At 37.7% G+C, this 23,256-nt stretch overlaps 2 protein-coding genes across 2 annotated transcripts in view; one reads left to right on the plus strand and one right to left on the minus strand.

Annotated features, from left to right (window-relative positions):
* The first annotated feature begins 849 nt into the window (after positions 1–849).
* dok1b (docking protein 1b) lies at positions 850–21,737 on the plus strand. Its single transcript, XM_084405402.1, has 5 exons — positions 850–1,250; positions 12,891–13,181; positions 13,550–13,640; positions 17,190–17,362; positions 18,313–21,737. Exons 1-5 carry the CDS (start codon positions 1,194–1,196, stop codon positions 19,423–19,425), a joined length of 1,725 nt encoding a protein of 574 aa, XP_084261528.1. The 5' UTR covers positions 850–1,193; the 3' UTR covers positions 19,426–21,737.
* Positions 19,889–23,256, minus strand: part of m1ap (meiosis 1 associated protein) — a gene marked incomplete at its 5' end in the record, with an annotated part of 63,061 nt that continues 59,693 nt past the window's right edge. The window contains one exon of the mRNA XM_084405403.1: positions 19,889–23,214. Within this exon, the coding sequence (XP_084261529.1) occupies positions 23,047–23,214 (168 nt within the window). The 3' untranslated portion in view covers positions 19,889–23,046. The remainder of the gene's footprint in view (positions 23,215–23,256) is intronic.

Below are 23,256 nucleotides of genomic sequence, written 5' to 3' on the forward strand. Positions count from 1 at the left end.
TCATCATGAATGTGCACTTACTACCACAAGTTGATGACATGCACTTGCGTATTACAGTAATCTTTGAATCACACTACCAAATTTAGTACAGATGCTGAATGCTGATCCAGTTATCACAGGTTATAGATTTTTAGGCTTTTAATGTTTGCCATAAAAGCTGTAAAATATGCATCTATACCGTAACTTTAAATTCATAAAAATACCATTGCTGCAAAATTATGGTATAAGGTGCAAACTACTGATTTGTTTGTACAATTTTAACTCATTATTGCTTTTTCATCCCATTAAACCTGCTTCCATAACTTAATCATGGTGACATGAACCAAGACAATTTGCACCAATATTTAATTTATAACAGAAAACCAAATGTTAAATGTTTGCAACAAATCAGTTGATCTACAATATGAAAACGCATGTGTGAGCAAACCATAAGAGGCAGCCCAATGAAGGACATGGATCAAATGCTTAGACCAAACAGTGCATTCCTCTCTAAAAAATAAAAAGACTAATCATGTAAGTCAATGTGACACCCAGGATTTGACAATAATAGAACCATAATTATTTCAGTGCTAAATGAATTATGTTAACGGTTGAGAAATCAAATCAATGGATAATAAATTAGCAGTAACAGCACCTCAGCATAATAACTGACAGCCATAAATTAGCAACAGCACCTTAATGTTGTGAGTGAAAAATCACAAGACGGTTGCTGCACCTGTCTTATGATTTTTTTCACAGAAAACATTATAACAGGCATTATAACATATACATTATAATTGCAAGTGAAAAGAGTTGGTTTCAGGCGTCATGCTTTGCCTATGTTTGGGTTGAGGAGTAGGTGGGAGGAAAGGCTGTGGGCGCGCGCGCGCTTCCTCTGTCGCGAGAGAGAGAGAGAGAGAGAGAGAGAGAGAGAGAGAGAGAGAGAGAGAGAGAGAGAGAGAGCGCGCGCGGAAGAGCAGCGTCTCAAAACTCAGGACCAGTAGCATGAAAACACTCTGTTATAACGTTTCGCTTTCCCCCTCCAAACATTCATTTAACAGTTAGATTAATCTTAATGGTTTCCCGTCGAAACGCCTGTGAAGCAAAAGTTTGACAAGCGGAAGTTCGCGCGGTAGGAAATCGGAAAAAAGTCTAAAGATTGAGAAATATTTATCCTTTATCTTGCTGTGCTGCAGCGGTAGAGTATTTTAAAAATGGACACTCACGTTAAGGAGGGACAACTGTTGGTCCAGCATCAGAAGTTTGGAAAGGTAAGAGCTTGTCTCATATAGTGTTTGATTTTTCAGGCAATGACATATGACGATGTCTGACATGATAAACAGGAGTATCTTACAAAACACCAGTTTAAACACATGTGCCAGCTTCTCAGATATGCCATCTTTGTATTCTTGTTTGAAAAACGTTCTATACATTATAATACACACATTATATACATACATTATGACCATAAAGTAAAATAAATAAATAAATAGACATTTGCACCTTCAATACACTTTAGTGTGCAAAACTTATTTTGCAAGGCAAAGTTGTCGAACATTTATCACGTTTTTGTTTTTTTGTAACACATTTTTGAGTCATTAATATCAAGATAGGCTATATTTTTTTAATGATTAGTCTTTTCTAGGAAATGTCAAAACATGACATTGAGGGGGAAAAATAATTCTGCATGATTTTGTGCAACACTGACTTTTTTTTTCTAATTGCATAACTGCTTTTTGTTTGAAGAAATAATAATGAAAAAGTGTGCGTAACCATACAATTTTGTGATTGCAGAGAGACTTTAAGTCTGAAATATATAGAAATATGACTATATAAATGAAATGCATGTATTTTTAAGTAACTTTATTGGTCCGGATGAAAAAAAAGAGCATCAAGTCACCCTTAAACCAACGTTTTAACATTTACAAATTCAAATTTATCCAATCAAATAGAGAGTGACAGTCGAAAGAGGACCTACAACATCAACCAAAATGTTTCAAATGTCAACTTAAAAAAAAAAAAAAAAATTACATTAAAGTCAACTTAAATAGTTTCTTTAAGAGTAAGAAGGAATGGCTTTTATCTCTATTCCTCTCCTGCGTCATGAGATAGTCACATGAATGAGTACATCAGATCCTGTGCTACAACATCTCTTTAACTTTAAACTGTCTTCATGCATATTCTGTGTTTTTAGGTCAGTAACTACATTTCTTTTCTTTTCCATTAATGATATCTAACCACCAAACAAGAGTAGGTTATAGCCTACATACACGCGGCCAGCTGTCTCAAAATAATTTCCACTCTCTCGTCTGTCCACGTGCAGTGGAAAATGCTACATCACAGACACATGACCACAAAAGGTTCTGTTTGTTTTCTCTCTTATTGAATATGTTAGGCATGTATTTTTGTCATTCTTTAGACATTGATATGAGTCATAAGTCTTCAGTCAGACCTGTGTTGGATCAAAAACATCTTGCTGGAGCAATGGCTTGTCATTAATTCATTATTCACTTCCTCTGTCTGACACTTCTTTGTGATAAGTATAGGCAAATTATGAGAACAGAGCACAGCTTTATGTATTTAGCCTCAGGCAACAGCAGAAATTCAAATTGAGGATACAACTTGAATGCATGCAGGTTTTTCTCAACTAAATAGCAAAATGCAGAGTATCTTGTCAACAATAACACTAGATTTCCATGACTAAAAATAATCTTGTGTGCTTGGTGACACCTCTTTAGCGGCTGAGGGGCTGATGATAAACTCATAGTGTGGTGGCTGAATCACAGGATTGTGCTGCTGCTGAAACGTATATTCTGCACAAGCATGCGATGCGACTGTCTTTCCCTGGCATCGTGGACACATGGTAGCACTTTTGGGGAACCGAAAACCTCATTCCCTTCATTGATGTAAGGTTTTTGTTTGGTAATGAAGGTTTGGATAGTTTTGCTAGAAGCTGGAATCAACGCAACACTCGACTGTAGGCTTGCGAATCACACGGTCAACAAGATTTGGAAACACAAGGACAAGAAAAAAATATATGAAAACGTTGTATGAAAGTGCATGTACCGTGTTTGACAACTCGTGCAAGTAAAACATGAGACGAATCAAGTCAAGTCACCTACTTTACCGCTTTATACAATACAGATTGTTTCAAAGCAGCTTTACAGTGATAAGAGGAAAATGATTCAATGAAGCAAACAGAGTTCATTATGAATGTCTTAAAGAAAAATGTCATTGTTCAGCCGAAGTTAGTTCAGAGTTGATTCAGTTCTGTTGTAAAAGATAAAGAATCAATTATTAATTGAGTTAATATCATCTATAAAGCAGGTCTGCAGAAAAAGTGTTGTCGTCCAGCTCAGTTCTCATACAATAGTGTCAGTGCAGTCAAATCAATAATATTGTTAAGACCAAACAAATCTATTGCTTTTTTCTTTTTTAGTACTATCAGTTGTTTATTTTCGTTAGCATGAGCACGAGCACAGGCATGATTGAACATGTTCTCTATTTTCTGAACTTGAGTTTTATCCATCGTTATCAGGTTTCAATATTTCACACACTACATTTGTAAGGCCGGCATAAAGGTTTTTATTTTCATATTTGAGGTCAATAACATTGCCAAATACGGCATGTAACAACCACAAAACTTGTTTTAAAAACTGCTATCCTTATATGGATGTGGATCTCTTTTACAACTTAGTAGTGTCTCTTTGTCACTCTAACTAACACATTTCTGTTTGACATTTTCAAACTGTTTGTTTCAGACAGAGAGTCTAAGCATCATTTAAATATTTGTGCTACTGAACAAAGCACATGCATATTAACTGAGCACCGAGGCGGCTTATGATTGGTGTTGCTAAACAACTTACTTCAACATTCTAACACTGCATTGTTTCATATACACCCCAGTCAAGGTGTAAAACCTGACCACTTGTATTACACGAAGTAGAACTAAACCCTTTCAACTGCAATTGTATATGAACACATTTCATATCACATTTGATCTGGAATGAGACATATATAAGTTTACAATCCTTAGACTTGTTTGTGTATCTTTTGCCTGGCCCACATCGGCCTTTGCTCTTACTTTTACTACAGCTCAAGGAACTTTGGAGCCAAACCAAATACATACTGTACAATAAATGGAAAACACTAATGAATACATCGATACACATTTCTGATCCTTCCCAAACAGTGCGATCTGTATGCTCTTCTGGGCTTTGTTCTTTGCAGATTGTCTTGCATGCAGCAGTATTGTATAGGGCAGGTTTTAATTAAATAATTATATAGTCAGCTTCAGAATGAAGAGCGGCACTGTGTTCATTTCCACGCGTGCAGATTAAAATACTTATACACAGTGTTTTCAGAACAACTCAAGGTCACAGTAAATGCACAAACTCTAAGTTTACAGAATTTCACCAAACTTCTGCCAAAATAAAAGCTTGAGTATTTGTCATGTTAAAAGCTTGAGGGTTGGAATTTAAGACATAAATATTTATATTGTATGTAAGCTCTCTGTTGACTGTCACTATTAACCTCTTACACACTGACGGCATTTTTAATGATTTCATGTGATTTCAAGTGGCATACTTAAAAGTAATGGCTTAAAAAAAAAATTTATCAAGTGCATGGACTTGATAGAAAACCTTTCACAATTTGAAGAAAACTTGCTTTCTTCACAGCTCACTGCGCATGTCAGAGAGAGAAAGAGAGAGAGATGCAGAAGCGCTGATTTACTCACACTGTTTGTGACATTACAGTCTGGAAGAAAGATTTCAAATTATTACTATTTTCTGCATTAAAAGTATGAAGCTTATGTACTGTAAAATTATGCACAATACTTGCAATCATGAGCTGAAATTCAGGCCCTGAAAAGATCAATACTTGCCACCCTAGAGTCGATACAATATCCCCACGCAAAATATTGCTGTATAGATTTTTCTCCCCAAAAAAGTTTGGGGGAAAAGTTTGGAAACCCCTGGTGTGATAGCAATATGTCAGTCCTTTAGCTTTCTTTTTTTTTTTATACTCAAATACACAAAGTGGAAAATTAGTTTTACCACTGTCTTGTTCTCTTTTTAACTCTGGTCTGCTACTTTTATTGGTATGTGGAAAGGCAATTGCTCACTTTGTGCAGTGAATAAAGAGTTATTTTTTCTCTCGCCATCTCTAAGCAAGTCACTGACTGAGCATCAGTCATTCTGTTTTAAAAGAGCTTTGTTAATTATTTTAGAGTTAAAATATAATTCTTGAACTGTACTTCACCTTTATATTAGTATGTGGACCACGATGGGAGCAAAATATGAATCAAATCCAAATGTTTTGAAATGTTCATGTTCATTTCCAATTTCATGAATGGAAATGCATATGGCAGAATAGGGAAACCATCTCTCGGACAGCGTGCGCATATAGCGAAATGAGTTCTCTTTCGTTGCTTACTGCGCTTCAGCTGTATAAAATCACTTGTTTTTAAATCGCAATGTTAAAAAACGCATGCAAACGATAAGCTTTCGTGACCAGCACAGCAACGCCACGTGAACACAACCGCGATAGACACAGTATAGTGCGTTCACACCATGTCGTGATTACCGTAGTGTCGAGCTCACTCTATTCGGAGCTGTTCACGTCCTCGGACTGGGAATTATGCGTTTCTATCACGTAGTAGAAGTGGGAGTTCTCAAAAAATGACCATCTTAAGCTGTAATTACGAGCTCTACGAGGACGTGAACGCTTTTTACCCGTTGAAATCTCGCATTTATGGTAATTTCGACATGGTGTGAATGCACCTATAGGTCAAAACCTCTACCGGTTGATACATTTCTACCCGTTAATCGTGTCTATCGGTATATCGCCCACCCCTGTGTCAGAATATCTCTTTGGTAACAGGTGAATATTTTCTGAAGGAGTCATTCATTTTGATGCGCAGTGTTGGGGATCAAGTTAATGTTTAATTTATGAAAATATATATACAAGTTTGAACTTTAAAGTTACTTTATCATTCCCATCTTACTGTGACATTAGCAACATATTAACAAGATGGAATCACTGTGTGCAGTGTCTGTATCTATTTCTATCAGCATGTCTGTTAACTTTTACTGTTTTCCGTTTATGCTTTGCAAGCAACAGGCTGTTACCAACAGGAAATGTATATTTTTAGTAGGCCTAATTGTTAATATTTTCAGGTTAAAGCCTGTATGTATATTTTTACTGTGAGAGTATTTTCATATAAGCAAGCTGTATAATATGTTCTTTTACATAATTATTTAGCCTATAGAAAGTGCAGCACATGCACATGCAGAGGCAGACATTTCATCAGATTAGCTTTGGATGAGGATTTAAGGAAGTTACCAGTCACTCTCTTTCTTTCTGACCATTTGCATAATTTCCATCCTGCACAGTATATTCCTCAAGTGTTGCCTTATATGGCTACACAAGGTCTATATAAATAAAACAATGCCACACCACCCCATTCTATTATCGATTCATTTGATTTTGGCATTAATTAATAATATGATATGTAAGGGTTTGTATTTGGTATAGTAGAGAGGGGTAGTTTTTTAAAAGGAACACTGCTACACAAACACCTGCTGAGTGGTGGAGGAAAAAGAGCATGCTGGGTAATCCTACACCCCATCCTTACCACATTGACATCTGTTGTCTGTACAGTATCTTCTGCAATGGTCAGGGGTTGTAGTCTGTCTAAAAGGTAGATACATACGTGATTTATTTCACGTCATCTTTTTCAGCTTCTTGGAATTTTTATTTTTTTATTTTTTTATTTTTATGAGAGTCAATTCACCATGTGCTCAGGTGTGCTGTATTTTAAAGCATGTGGCATTGTGGTAATTGGGAAGAAAACTGACACTTCCCTGGATGGGTGCTATATGCGCTGTGAACTCTTGTGACTGTCCTGATGTGTGAAAGAGGTTGATTAAGGCAGATAGATGTTTGAATGACCCAACAAGACTCCCGTTCAGTGCGCTGAGAGTTACTATTGAGCAATGTGGACTTGTGAATAGAACTCGTGGTGAGGGAAGTTGCCATTAGTTTGAAAGTATAACATTTCAACATAGTTTCATTGCAAACTCATTTTGTTCTTATGCTACATAAAACATACCTGCACAATGAAAACTGAACACAAAGCAGCGCTGCACTTATTTATAAACACTACTTTAATAGGCATTTTACGGAGGTAGAGGAAAAGAAAATGGCATCAAAACTTTTCTGAAGACATTCAGTTCCATTCAGAGATATATTCATATAAACCCTCACCCCCAATTCAATATTGATATTTTTCTTCCAATATTTCAAGAATCGCGAACAGTGCCAGTGCATCTGTGCTCTCTCCTTTTTGCGTCCTCTTAGTGTCCCGTCTCTGACCTGTGTTAACATCCTGTTTACAGACTTTGGAATATTTCCACACAAATTACATTTTGGGAAATTATTACAGAGCAGTCTGTGTACAAATCAGTCAATAACATTTGATGGCTGGTTCTTCTGTAATCTTATTAAAGTGAAAGATACTAGAACAGGATCACTTGGAATAAAAATGGATTTAGATTCCTGATACATTTTCCAAATACTGTGCAGTCCTTAGTTGTCAAGTTAAGTCGCCTTTATTTATATAGCACTTTTCAGACTGTTTCAAAGCAGCTTTCCAGTGATGACAGGAAAATATTAAATGGTGCAAACAGAGTTCATTTTGACCGAACGGCAGCTCTAAAAGAAAATAGTGTCATTGTTCACCTGAAGTCAGTTCAGAGTTGATTCAGTTCCATTGTAAAGATCCAACTTACTGCTTGACTGAATAACTTTTTAGCTTTAATAAGAATAAATCTATATTTAATTCATACAGTGAAGAATATGCAATATCTTATGTTTTTACATTTGATTATTACATTTCGGGACTAATTCTAACTACGTTACATAAACCTATTGTATCTGAAAAACGTAATTTAATATTTTGTTATATTGTAGCCTATTTGTCCTATTGTTTGTAATTTGCATCTTTTTTCTTATTTTTTAATAACAGAAACGAGATAAAATAACACAAAATTAACCATATCATTAGGTCTGTCACGATAACAAATTTTGCTGGACGATAAGTTGTCCAAGAAATTATTACGATAAACGATAATAGTGCCTGTTAACAACAAAATTCACTTGAATAAATACCAAAAACAATAAATAAAATGGATGTAAACAAAATTGCACTTCAAAAATATTAAACATTAGGCTCAGACATAAATAGTGATACATTCCATAACAGGCAAAACTGCCAGTTAGGACCTTTGTAAACAAATAAAAAAAAAGCCTCAACAGGCCATATCACACCATTTTGCACTGTCCTCCCTGTTAATTTGTCGACTAAACGCCCGAGTGATTGTGTACTGTCGGGAAGACGGAGACGCACTTTATTGCGTGTATACTGTATGCTACGCACTGAAAATACGTGCGTATTACACGCGGGGCTGTTTACACCTGCCTACTTCATGCGTTTTCTCAGATCGGATAGCTATCTGATTTATCAAAACGATTCCATTTACACCTGGTCACATAAATGTGTTTTTGCGAAACGGATTTAAATCCGATCTTCAATTCTCGCGCTATATGCAGATTTAATGGAGTGCACCACGTCACCGAAAGCAACAGATATGAGCTGCATTTTATTGATCATCAGCTACAATTTCAAAATCAAAGACTGCAATAAGAGAGAAGCGGCAACAGCCCTGGTAAGATCATTTCGTTTCTTAAGAATTTACTTTTAATGATGATGTTTGTGTGATAAGCGTCTGCGACTTACTTTCACTTTGATTTGCGATAGTTTGCATGAATAGATGCTCAGCTGCTCATCTGCGGTGATGCGTGTTCCAGTAGCGTCGTCATATCTGGGTATAACATTGCATATAGCCTATAACACGCTCTCACACGTTTATTTTTTTTAGCATTTTTGGGAGGAGTACACTTTACATATGTGGTTTCAACAACCAGATGCATTTACACTTGTCCAGTTTCGTCTGGAATGCGGCCCAGACCACCTCCTGAAGTGGCTTGAGCGATCGGATTCAAATCCGTCTCGAATGCGTTTCGGAGGGCATTTACACCTGGTCTTTTCACGATCGGATAGCTATCCGATCTGAAAAAACGCATGAAGTGGCCAGGTGTAAACAGCCCCTTTGGTAGAGAGAAAGAGAGAGCGAGAGAGACGAGGAAAACAAACAAGCATGCAAATGGATGCCTACAGCTATAGTCAGCCATTGACTGAAATGTCAACTTCACATTGTTCTTTTTAGTACCACCAAAACAACTGTTACTCAAATTGTGATTAAATTATATACAGAAAGTGATCAAGGGTCGCTCTCTTTTATAATCCCTGAGCTGTTAATCATTTTTGTTGTAATCAGCACAAGTTCTGCTCTCGCCAAAACCCGTTACCCAGCAACTGCATAATTGCATTTTTAATAGTTCCACATAGGGATGCTCATAATTATGTGGTTAACCGTTAACTCGCAGTATTTTGACAGATTAATACTACCAGTTTAAGGGGGCCTGTTATGCAAAATTCACTTTTATATTGTTTTTGAACATAATTATGTTTGTACACAACCACCCTGTGGTAAAATCCATCCACTCCGTTTGCTATTTTCCCCATAAATTCAGGGAAATACTCCACGTCACATTGGATAAGGCCCCGTCCACGACTGGTGACTATTAGCTTAGCTCCTCCCCTGAGTGAGCTGTAGACAGACCGCCATGTTTATCTCCCCGCCAGAGCATTTAACAGCAGTATTCAAGTAAGAAATGTATTCATATTAAAGCTACTAAAGTTATTAAATCAAGCAGTGAGTGATTTTCTGTTTTTCTTTTGTTGTTTGATTCATCTTAACAGCATATACAGCAGTAGGTATTGTATATTACGCTGCTATCACTTTAAAGGGTTAGTTCGCCCATTTAAGACATGAAGTTGTATGCAATCCTTACCAGCACTATAGTGCATACACACTGACCCACTCTGTGGTCACCTCCCTGGTCAGAGTTCTGGCCGCTGGAAGTTTTTCAAGAAAGTAGTCCCGTTTAGTTTCCGGGGCCTCAAAACTGTGCGTTTTTTACGTGAAAAAATTATATGCGTTTCAAAGCTTGATTAATTTACATCACAAAAAACACTCCGGGCAAAATTCATACCTCAGTTTTAATCGGCACTATTTTCTTTCCATTTCGGATACGGGTGCGGGTCGGGTCGGACACGGGGGAAACACGGGTCTAAACACAGGTTTAAAACAATCACATGCAAACGTAAAAATATATGCATATTTTTAGGAACACATCTACAAAAATATGCCTGTATTTCAAGTTGATAAAATAATTTTAAATCCAGTTATCTGAAGAAAACCATTGTGAAAGGCTTTGCTGCATGCATTTTCGTGTTGGATAGCCGCAAATGTGGTACTTCATCGCTGAGGAAGCACGCAGATAACTGTGGTAACAAAGCAGTTCTATCGAACAGTATTTTTCATTAAGTATTAAGTATGTGTGGTGTGGACGGTGTTTGAACCCAAAATTGTCAGATGTAGGCTAGACGAAATTGCGTGGCATATGGTGTTGTAGCCGCGTCTGTTCGATTGGTAAAATGTTAAGGCTACTCAGTTTTGTGGTAACGTTAGCCATGTTCTTCATGTACCGGCCTTTTGACAGCTTCGGCTGAAGTTGTCCTTGTGTTAATTGTCGTGTAATCATTTCTGTATGACCTGGCAATAAACATTTTTGTAAGTGTGTCTATAATGTGATTGGCCAAACTGATTTTATTTCGGGTGCGGATTTTAATTAGTGCTGCTGTCGTAAAACGGGTCGGATGCGGTTTTATGCACTGCGGGTACGGGCGGGTGCGGATTTACAAAATCGGACCCGTGCAGGACTCTAATACACAGATCTAATATACACATGCGATTTCTTTCCCTGCTGTTTACGTTCACAAACATAATGAACTTTGTGTGTATGTGACGGTTAAAGATGCAAAAGAGAATTTAGTTTAATACTCACGGACTTGTCTGACAGCCAGCTTTCTGTGTGCTCATAAAACCATAAATCTGAAGTTTAAACTGATATGGCTTTAAAGAATGCAAATGACCAAGAACTCAAATGTCATGCCCCTTTAAACTAAAGCATCAAAAAACAGGGTACAATTTTTTTTTCTGAATTATGCCTGCTTTTGATGCAAAAATCCTACCATAGTGGATCTCAAGGCACAGTATAAAATAATAAAAAATGCAATTCATGACGCCAAATATCATGATGGCTTGTTCCTTTTCATCTAATAGACAGGCTTTGGTAGTGTGCACTCTGCATTAGCAACAACAGATCTGCATCACAATATTGAATCAGCTTGAAACACTTGTGCCTTTGTTTGAAGATCATTGTCTTTTCTTGTTACGTTACAAACAATATGAGGAACTGACCCACACTCCTCCTCTCACACACACCCTAACACACATAGATGTCTTTTGTTTGCTGCAGTCTGCTTTTCAATGTCCATCTGGAGGAAGGGGCTTTAAAGTCATTGTCAAGTTCCTCTTGTTGACCTCAGCATTATGACCCTACATGCTAAACAAAGTTTGATACTCCTTGTACAAAATTCCAGACTTAAGGCCAGTTGTGATTTAACAATGATTTGCAGCTACAAGGAAGTTCATTTTTACAGGTGCGATGTTACGGAAGTAGCGACAGATCTTTTCTTCCGCTCTGTGTCATATATCTGAGTAAAACGAATTATTGACAAAGAAAAATGTAGGGCTGGGACTTAGTTCAATCCATTGGTTGTTAATTGGATGGAGGCAGATCTGAACATGATCTTGAGGTTGATTTATTTGAACAACAGGGTGGCGTTTAACCCGACTAAATGATTGGAGGATTCCAGTGTACATCACCAGAGAAAAGTCTGCCATTGTCCAATTAAAGGAACACTCCACCGTTTTTTGAAATAGGGCTTAATCACCTTCTTTCCTACATTTAGATAGGTGGGCAAATGCATTTTTGTTTCAGTGCATGCATTGTTTTAGTTTGACAGGGTCAGCGCTAGCTTAGCTTAGCATAATGAATGGAATCCTTTGTTGCCAGCTAGCATGTCCTGAGTAAAAGTGATATATATATAAAAAAAAAAAAAACCTAATTACTTCTTGTGGCCTGCGTATTCACAACGAGTACAAATAGTGATGCAGATTAACACTAGGCGATTTCCTAGGCAGATATTGACTTATATATTAAGGACTATATTAGGGGGAAGCACAGGCGAAGCACTGCTACTTGGGCGTGATATCTCTGCACCCAAGTAGCAGTGCTTCGCCTGTGCTTCCCCCTAATATAGTCCCAAGTCAATATCTGCATAGGAAATCGCCTAGTGTTAATCTGCATCACTATTTGTACTTGTTGTGAAAACGCAGGCCACAAGAAATAATTAGGTGGGTTTTTTTTATTTTATATATTACTTTTACTCATGACATGCTAGCTGGCAACAAAGGATTCCATTCATTATGCTAATAAGCTAAGCTAGGGCCGACCCTGTCAAACTAAAACAATGCATGCACTGAGACAAAAATACATTTGCCCACCTATCTAAATGTAGGAGAGAAGGTGAATAAGCCCTATTTCAAAAAACGGTGGAGTGTTCCTTTAAGACATTTTGATAAAAAAAAAAAAAAATATATATATATGCATGGATGAATTGTACACAATAAGATGCATTAATAAAATAGATAAAGCGAATTCCCTTTTAATGGATAGCGACTTGAGGGAACATGAGTTGACATGGCCTATATTCTGTCTAGATTCAAACTAACAGAAATAGTTTTGTGTGTATGTATTTTCAGAACTTTTTAGACCCATAAGTGAATAACTTCCTCTTCTCCCTCTCTCCTTTTTAGAAATGGAAGAAGAACTGGTTCGTACTGTTCCCAGCCAGCCAAAACGGCATCGCAAGGCTTGAGTTTTATGATTGCTCAGGCAGCGCCAGTGATAAACCCAGCACTAAGAAAATGGACAAGAAGATAATCCGTCTGTCAGAATGCATCAGCATACTCCCGGCTATCACTGAAACCTGCCCCAAAGACATGTCTGCCTTCTATGTGGAGACCAATGACAAGACGTATGTCTTTGCAGCTGAGAAATATATTACCCATGAGTGGGTGGAGAAGATGTGTGAGATTGCTTTTCAGGTGAGATGACATCATGGAGACTTTTTAATGGTTAAAAGTTCTATGTGGTTAACGCTTGTGACTTTGCCCGAGTTTTAAGAAGAATGAGAGATCTGATTTTTATTTTTTTTTAAACAGCTTTTACAATCTTTCAATTTTACAATGCCTGATGATTGTTTTACTGGTTTGAAAATGAATGAATTATGTTCAGCTGTTTGACACATGTGATAACCTTTAAACCATATTATAATGAGGTTATGGATGTATTTGGAACATTAAAATATGTTGGGAATTTCCAAAGGGAATATCACAGCTGTCCCTATACTAACTTAGCATCTCTCTTTCTGTCTCACTTTCTCTCTCTCTCTCTCTCTCTATATCACTCTAAGGGAGGAAGTGGTTCTCTTGGTAGTTTTGACTCAAATGGACAGCAAGAGCTTCAAATGGCAGAAAATCTCATTTATTACTCCAGAGAGGAAGGTAAGAAGAGACACGTGACACAGTTTGAATTTACTCGTGTTTTAACAAACTGGGTGTGTTTTTTGGTTTTTCATTTGATCTATACAACTCCAAGTGCTATTTTCATGTGCGATGAGTTTCTCAAAACATAGGACTTAGACATCATCTCCACTCTTAATTCAGTTACTTTTTGGTTCCTAGATTGAAGTTATTTGTATATCATCTGATATAGAGATCAGTGAATAGACAGAAATGTTCCGTTAGATGCAAATCTAAACAGATTAGTTATTAGCTGCATGCAAATATCCTGCTCATGTTAGTCACAAAGCCCAAAATATTAGAGCTAGTAGTTACACATTCAAGAGCTGTTTCCAGAAAGACATAGTTGGTTGTGTCACTCATTTTATTTTAATAGTCAAAGTGAAAGGCGCAAAGGGCTAACAAGCGAAATGGAGGAGGACAGAAAGTAGAGCAGAATCTCAGGCATTTCCCCGACCCCCTCCTTCATTGCTGGCACTCACTTCATCCAGTGCTATGCAAGGTAAACAGTTAAGGAGCCACTATTAAGTCCACTTAAATGCACAAACTACCTCTTCTCCTGCTGTGCATTCTCGAGTGTTTCTAGGGAAATAGTTTGTGATCACTTCTGTTTTTAGTAAGGGCAGCACTGACTTCCTCAAAGAGTGTGAAAGCTGACATTTAAAAGGCTTTGCTACATACAGTCTTAGCACTCTCATTTATATAGACCTTTTCTGCCATGGCAGTGTATGGCATCAGAGTGTAATGTGTATTGAATAATGATTGTTGGTGCCCTGTCCAGGGGTATTTTGGTTAAAAGCCAATCCAGAGATAGACAAGACAATAAACGTTGATTTACAGTGGAGCATTTAGAGAAGCAGAGGAAAGTCAGGTAATCGGTCACGGCCTTTAGTGTCTGATAAGCAGAAGCGTATCTGTGCTGAATTTAGCTGGGAAATAGCGTACGGGACCCATCGAATGAAAAGCATCCTGGTTGTACAGTACTTTTTTATATTGCGGATTGTTCCAACGTGATTTGAAAAAGACCAGTGTTGGCTAATTTCCTGAGATTCAAAGAATTTTCGGTTTTACTTGTACTTACTTTTACTTACTTCTGTTAGTCTTGTCAGTACACAAATTTAGGGGTGTAAAGTTACACTCTGTCACAACTCAATACAATTCACGATACTGAACAAGCTACTGAAAAGTAAAGAGAAAGCGTCTCGATCGCCCTCAGTTGGTTGGTCCCAGTAAAGGTCATAAAAAGGTTTTTGAAATAAGTTTGATCTTAGTTCGTTATTTGATGCTATAAAAACGGGACCGTGACGTCATGATTGACAGCTGTGATTGACAGCTTCTCTGAACGAAAAAGTCACCGTGGCACCAACAGATTTTTGGGGGGATTTTTGGGAGGAGATTGGAGCTTCAACTTTAATTTGAATGTCCAGAACTGTTTATTTCACACAGTAAACTTTGGGACCTTGATATCGCGGCTCCACTTCCAGTTCACTAGTGCGCAGACTCGGGTCCCAAATCTGTGCAAGATTTAGGACTTTGGCAGCTTCACTTTTCACCAATGGAAGAGACTGAAGGGGCGTCGTACATCTTTTTTTACAGTCTACGATACTGAACTCATGATACAATACTATTGCGATACTTTAAGCCAATATAAAGAAGAGGTTTTTATTATTATTACTACTACTATTTTTAAGACGTATGCTAAAAAGTTAAAATGGTCCTAGTCTTGGTCCTAGTCATCAATTCACAGGGCAATGGTGACACCAAAAAAAAAAAAAATATCATGATTCTGAACCTGAAAATACACTTGCACTCTGTCACCGACTACATCATTTATGTACACCCTTTTTTACTGGTCAAATCAGACATTTGGCATTATCAGGAGTCAGGACACACAAATATTCCCCCCATTGCATTATTATACATTATATTTAACATTAAGTATAATTGTGTAATGTATTACTGTTAATGAAACTCATTTTTTCCTCACGCAGTACTCAAGCTTTAGAGCAGGTATTCGTTTGATCTCTTACGCAGACAAGCCGTGCGCTCACACTCTCCACGTTCTCACTATGTCCTGTCTCTCCTTCTATTAATGCACTTATAAATCACCATATCGTGTTTTTAGTTTTAGTAGTATGATGGCTTTAATGATGTTAGTGCTTTCACTTTGAAGAGTGCCGCTCCAGCGCTTATGCGCTTCAGGTGATCAGTGCAATCAATCACAGTCACATCCAGTATATTTGAACGTCTGACCGAGACTCTTCAGAAAACAGCTTAAAACACTTGATTGATTATTTTTATGATGCCTTTATGACCTTTTTGGGGATTTTAAGTTTTAGGGGAAGGGATTTAAATGGAGGGACAGAAATCCAGAAATCTCTCAGGTTTCATAAAAAATATCTTAATTTGTGTTTGGAAGATGAAGGAACTTCAACTTTATATCGCGATAGATATCGTTCACATCACCAATACATATCAGCACATTTTTATATTGCGATCTGTCGTTACACCCCTTCACAAAATTATTATAAATTGTACAAAACCTTATAGATACATAACCCCCATATCACCACATAACAAATTAGTAATCCCAACTGTAATTTTATATGCATACATACAGTATACTCAGTCACAATATAGCCTAAAACTCTGTAAAGCTGTTTTGAAACAATATGTATTGTGAAAAAATTTACTAGACTTCATCAACTTAACTGGAAAAAAAAAATCTTATCTGAATATATCTTGACTGTGCCATTTCAGTCAATAAGTTACAGTGACAAAATAACCTGAATAAAACACTATGATTAGCATGTATTACAGCTGTTCTGATGTCATAATGAGAAGAAGCCTAATTAAAATAACGAAAAGAAAAAGCTTATAAAGTAGTTCACCATTCTTTCTTTCATCTTTGTAATTATTCATAACAAAAAATATTTGAACAAAATATATATATATAAAAAAAAGTGCAGTAACCAAAGTGCAGAAACATGGAGAACAAACAAAACAGGAAATTATTTCATAGAGAGAGGACCCCTGCAGACCCTCAAGGTCAATAAAATATCAGTTTGGCCTTTTTCCAATTTGGCCTTTTTATAAAACACAAAGTTATTAAAAATGTTATGCAATTCCCCAAAAACATAATTTGTTATATATATATATATATATAAAAAAAAAACTTTATACCTTAAAAATAATTGTGAAAACATTTTCATGATTAAGATATGTATACTCAGGTGTATTGAAGATCTAATGAAAATATACATTTACTTTTACATAAAAATCATATCACATTATTAGAATTATTTAATTGAACCTGTTCTTGAAAATGGCATAAAAGTTTTCCAGAACCAACATGAATTAAAAGAGTACATTTCTAAAAACTTGGCATGTGTTTTTAAATGTGATTTTAAAGAGGTTTCTTTTTCTTTTTCATGGATTTATCTTTTTTCCATTGACCCACATACAAATTATACCTGTCTTGCAATATTATATCTGAAGTGAACTCATAAAATTCCATTTTCCATTTTTCAGTTAATGAATTTTGGGTGAGTGTCCAGAGGACAGAAGCATCAGAGCGCTGTGGTCTCTCTGGTAATTACTGGCTCAGGGCTAATGTGGACAACCTTATTCTGAAGGACCCCAAGACTAAAAAGGATTTATTCATATGGCCTTACAAACTTCTCCGTCGCTATGGAAGAGACCGGGTGAGTATTATTTTGTGATTTTGAACTGTCCTCAATTTAAGTATACAAAGTTTCAAACCAATTCAAAATCAGTGTAAAGTGCTAAAAATGGTCAATTGCATGATATTCAATGGCACTGAATATCTTCTGTAGGAGGGTAACAGTTGATAAAAGACCTTCAAAATTGACTTAGCCTTGTTTTTGTATATACATAGTCAATAGACACCCACACATTAGCATGTAGATAGCACGCATCATGTCTAAAATAATCTAACGGCTGTTTGCGTTAATCCAACATTGTTGCAGGCAGCTGGCCTCATACTACAGATGACATATAAAACAGGAACTTAAGCCACTGTTGTTTCCAACTCTGCTTCCTGTCTTTACTATAGAAACTGCCTTGGTACAGGAAGTTGGCCTTCCTCTATCCCTTATGAGTGGGCAGAAGGCAGAGCTAATGCGGTGAATGACTATTGAATGCAGGTCATGATAGTTTGAAAAGATGATCTCAATTTATATTAGATGTTTTAACTACTATATATGCCCCCCCAAAAAATTTTTTAGGTACAATACACTTATTGTGATCATGTTGTATTGTAAAACACTTTTGCTGCTATCAAGGTGGGATATGGATAAGATTAGGGACTGGTTTACTCTGGGATGTGAAGGTTTAAGGGTAAGTATTTTTACATTTAAGCAAATGTAAAAACATGCAAAAAGTGCATAATATTAAATTATTCATTTTAAATGTCATTACATAGTAGTTAAAGACACCTAATAAAAAGAAGTGGGTCCAAGAAGATTAATAAGCCCAGTGTGTTGGGTCCATATTGGTTTTTTTCAAGTGAGATGCTGAAATGTTAATTTAAAGAAGGTTCATTCAAATAGCAATTATGTTCTGTATAAGAGAATTGGAATAAAAGTGAAGAAATGTCACAAACATGTTGTCACATTTCTGACATGCTCTGCAGGTCATGTTCTCTTTTGAAGCTGGGCGCCGCTGTGATTCTGGGCCAGGGAACTTCACCTTTGAGACAAAGCAGGGGAATGAGATATTTCACATTGTTGAGGAATCGATTCGGGAGCAGAAAGCCCAAGCTGAAGAACGACACCAAAGCTTTCCATCATTAGACTCTGACTGCCCAGCTCTCCAGCAGATCCGTGCTGCCATCTCAGAAGCAAACAGTCGTGAACCAGATGGAGATTCTGGTGGTAGCAAGCCTGGGTCTGCGGATGGTGTCTTTGGCCGAAAGGACAATGATGGGAAAAACATAAAGGCCCGAAGCCTTCCAGAGCCGCCACCTCCAGTTAGTGGGACCCCTCCACGATCTCCCATGCCTCGTGGGTCCAAAAATCTGTTAGAGGACCAAGGGAGTCTGTACTCGGAGCCTGCTGACTCGGTCCGTGCGCCGCCCAGTCTAGGAGACTGTTTGTACTCAGACCCGGTGGACAGTATCAAAGTCATGCCCACTCCTAACCCACGCCTGAGGCCGACTGGCGAAGAGGGGGGTAGCCGCCACACAGGAATCAAGCCTGAGCCGTTCTACTCAGACATCTATGATCATATCAGTCTGGACTTGGTGCAAAGGACAATGGCATTGGGACTCGATGGGCGAAGCAGACACCCTGCAGATGGAGGTCCAACAGAGCACATCTATGATGAGCCAGAAGGACGAGCCGGATCTACACTTCCTATCATCACGCTTTATGATGAAGCACGGTTGGAAATGAATCCCTGGAAAACCAGGGGAATGGAGGAGCCTCAAGGTCACGAGGTGGCTCAACAACCGCTGCCACTGCCCAGACCAAAAGGCCCGAAACCTGTCACAGCACCAAAACCAAGCAAAGTAGCACTGCCCAAGAAAGACCCTCATCCGCTGCCTCAAAATAAAGGCAGTGCTAACCTGAACAACAATAACAGTAGCAACAGCCATGACAGCACGGAAGTTGGTAGAAGAGGTGCTGGTGCTGGAAAAAACATGGACCTGTATAACAAAGTATCTAGACATCAGCCACCTCCAAATGCGTGGCATCCAACCATGCAGTCTCCAGACATCATCTACGACAACTTGGGAGACATTTGACTTAACCTTTGTCGACATTTAGGCAGTTATGGATAAAGGAAATGTGTCCACGTTAAGAAGGGAGTGCTCAGTGTCAGGGCACAGATTGAAACCTTAGTCATGTAGTCACTGACTGTCAAAGTGGCTGAGAGCTAAGACTATACAAAAACTTTTGTGTGGATAATGCCCTCTGAAAGGGCTTGTACTGGCATATGCCAGAGTTTTGCACTTCTTGGGCAAAGTAGTCCTATTTTGTAAATCTGAGTCTGTGACTTGCGTATCGGAAGAGATTATGAAGCACTTGGCATAACACTTGGTTCTCTTGCATAGGGAATTAGAGTGTTGTTGTCTAAACGTTATCTGACAGATTCAATTTAATAGTTGAAGAAGTGCAGAGACTGCACTGGCAGGTCAGTTATTGCACATACAAACCTTGCATTGTTTTGCATGGAGATTGTAGCTAAAGGATACTAATCCACTGCTGTGTGTGTGTGTGTGTGTGTGTGTGTGTGTGTGTGTGTGTTTTATATGTATGAGTGTATGTGGATTGAGTCAGCAGCTGTGCTGTTGTTCAACATTATCATGATGATAATAATAAAAAAATATAGTACAAGAATACTTTTCCATTTCCGAAAATGTACAAGCATGTGCGCACCTGCACATCCTAGGAAAAATCTGGACTTGGTTTAAGGGGGCATGAAAATTACCCTGAATGCCCTGTCCTTCACTCTCAGTCCCTTATTCATCTAGTCCTCTGTCGTCCTGAAAAGCAACTGACATCTGAGGGATAATCCTGATGCAAAGTGAATATTAACCATCTGTGTAAAAAAGTGGCCTTACTTCAGATGGGAGTTGGCCGAGTTAATATGCGTCTGCCTGGCAGTGTGTGAAGGTACAGACTGTTCTCTGTCCCGTTTTCTTTCTCGTTCACCCTCTCGCTCATTTCCTTTTGTCCTCTCTCCAGTCTCTCCTAGTCTTTTCTTCCACTGCTAAAGTTTTTTTCTTTTAAGTGGACAGCCAAAATCTGACCTATTCATCACGAGCTGCTGTATTTTTTCAAGGTTTAGAGCTCTTAAGCAGAAAAACAGTGAATGTGTTTAGAGTGCAGAGTCTTTCATCTAAAAAGAATGCATTAATTTGGTCCAAGGTCTAGCTACGCATAGTTTACCATCATACTGGGTTGCAGTGGTACATTTTAACAGCAAATTACTCATAGGTATTAAAAAAGGAAGTGGACTGACAACTACACTTTTTCTCTCTCTTCTTGTCATTGTCATTTGTAATAAGTATCATTTGTTTATTTAGTTTGACGTTGACAGTATGTTTGTATTATATCCAACAATAAGTAATTCAATAGACAAATAACTGAGTAAATATTTGAGACAAGCTAAATTTGGTGTAAACTTGGTTCATTATTCTACACACAGATGCTTTCTATTTAAAGACCCACGTTACCACCAAAACTTTAAATAGTGCATGTGCATTAAAGAGGTCAAGTTATCAGTTTCAGTTTTGGCATCATATGGATAAAAAAAGATGCACTCTGGTTTAGTTTGGATGCACTTATGATGTTGTACTAGTTCCTGTTTTTTTTTTAATGTTCCGTTTATGTTTTCGTTCCGCTGGCCACTTGATGCTTGGATAACCGAACGGAAAACAGAACTGAGCTGTTGTTCTCTCAAGTGTGAGGCAAATGATGGGGAAGTGCATCCATTTCTTGAAAATGCTATGTCTTTCAACCAAAATTCAGCAAAGAAACAACAAAAAACTGAGAATGCTACAATTCTTAGATATAGTCAAATTTGAACAGTTCTTTCTAATGGATACCTTATACCTTCTTCTATAACCAAAATTTTATAAGGCTTGATTATTTGATTATTCATGTAAAATATCAGTTTTCAAGATTTGTTTATTCTTAAACGGGCAAAAGCAAAACATTAAACAGCAGCAAAGAATATTTTTAAAAACATTTATCCAAGTAATACATAGTGTTAATATAAATATAGAATGCAGTATATAAATAAACATTGTTTATAAACATTTTATTAGTATTAGTATAGTGTATTGGTTTATAAAGAATGTACAATATTTAGTAAAGGGAAAGTAAAAACAAAAATGAAATTGTTTTAGAGAACTACTTCATTTAACAGGTTTTAAACAATACTGTGGAAAAAATGGTAAACCCCCTACATTAAGAAAACCCTAAGCAGTGATAACTCAAAAATTATTACAATGTTATTTCTTAACTTATGTGATTTGGGCACTGGTCCCTAAGACAACACATGCTTAAGACATTAGTCAATCAGAAGTAAAGAGTCATAAAAAAAAAAAAACACTCTGAATCTCTTTCGTAACTACTGAACAAGTTAGGAAATTGTGAACGTAAAATATGAAAAAAGGAGAATGACGTAAGATCATCTCTCTATGTCTGCTTTTTCTGCCGTTTGCACAATTCCAAACCTCACCACGATGTCATAGAGACGAGGCGTAGGCGGTGCCAGGTGGGTGGAATGGCGGAAAGCTTAATGAGGCAATACTTAATGGGCTGTAGTAAGAGAGGCCCATTGAGTAACAGTAGAGCTCTGACCTCAGTATGCTTTCAGAATCGCATCCCTCAGCTCTCACAACTCTAAACCAGCGCCTCCAACGCTGAACCTTGTTCCCGCGAGGTCTCGGAGCTTCACACAGTGACCTCTTTCTGTCTTTCCCCCGCTCTGTAACTCATTGAAGGCCTTGAATTCCTGCTCAGCTGAGTACAGTGTGTTTCCCTTGGGGCTGTACTGGCAGCTTCCATAAAGGAAGACAATGGCTCTACTTTTCCACTACTCTGGCCCTCTTCCTCCTCAACTCTCTACAGAGCCTTCTAGCCACAGCATTTACACTGAGAAGGCAGTTCACTCTTTAAACAGCCTTTCTTCTTGTCTTTTTTCAATTCTGTGGTTTTGTATTTTATTTCTTTTCAGCAGCTCACAACTATTTTCCAAGTTGTGGTGCAGCCTTTGTTAAACGGTACGGCATGATGGTTAGTTTAATTACTCCTCCAAAAGAGCGAAATCATGCTGTTACTATGAGGACTGTTTTAATTGCAAACATTTGTGTAACAAAACAGCTTGTTTTTAGAATACTGGGCGTCTTGAGATATGAGGACAGATTTTGCAGTGTCAGTCTCAAAGTTGCTGACATTTTTTTTAGGAGAAGTAATGAGGTTATTTAATTTGAGGTGTAATGAAAGTAGATCAATTAAGCTGTGGTGTTGCACTATTAAATTGTATTCTAAAAACCAAGGAATTAACTAAGGAATAATTGTCATGTTTTATTTTAAAACTTTTTTTTTCTTTTTCTAAAGAATAATTAGATCCATTGCTTTTTTCTGCTGTATTTTTGTCTGTATAGCTAGCTGAAGCAGGGATGCACAGAAATAGTAAACCAAGTTTGCACAGCACATATCCATTTCAAATTAGCTGTACATGTACATGTAATAGTATATATCCGGTCATGTGCAAGTATGTAACATCCTGTCTGTGGGAGTTTAGAAACGACTGCTCTAAATTTCTGCCTGTGCACAGCAGTTAGTGGTAGTCAGTGTGAGAGTGAATGTGTGATTTCCTCTCACAGTGAAAGTATTATGCTCTCTCTCTCTCCTTACTGAATGATCAGAGGGTCTTCCTCCTCGTAGCTGTCCTGGAAAAAGAGGGCAGGGGCACAGGGTCGGGAGTGGCTGAGGTTCAGTGAAGGGCGAGGCATCTTGTTTAAAGGAATGGACGGCAGAGGGGCCACAGTGGCTCGTGCACGGCTCTGAGACTGCCGACCCTGCGGACAAAAATGACAGAACAGGAAAAATTAGAGAGTGAG

Source organism: Rutilus rutilus (genome assembly GCF_951802725.1).
Source record: "Rutilus rutilus genome assembly, chromosome: 3".
Lineage (NCBI taxonomy): Eukaryota > Metazoa > Chordata > Actinopteri > Cypriniformes > Leuciscidae > Rutilus > Rutilus rutilus.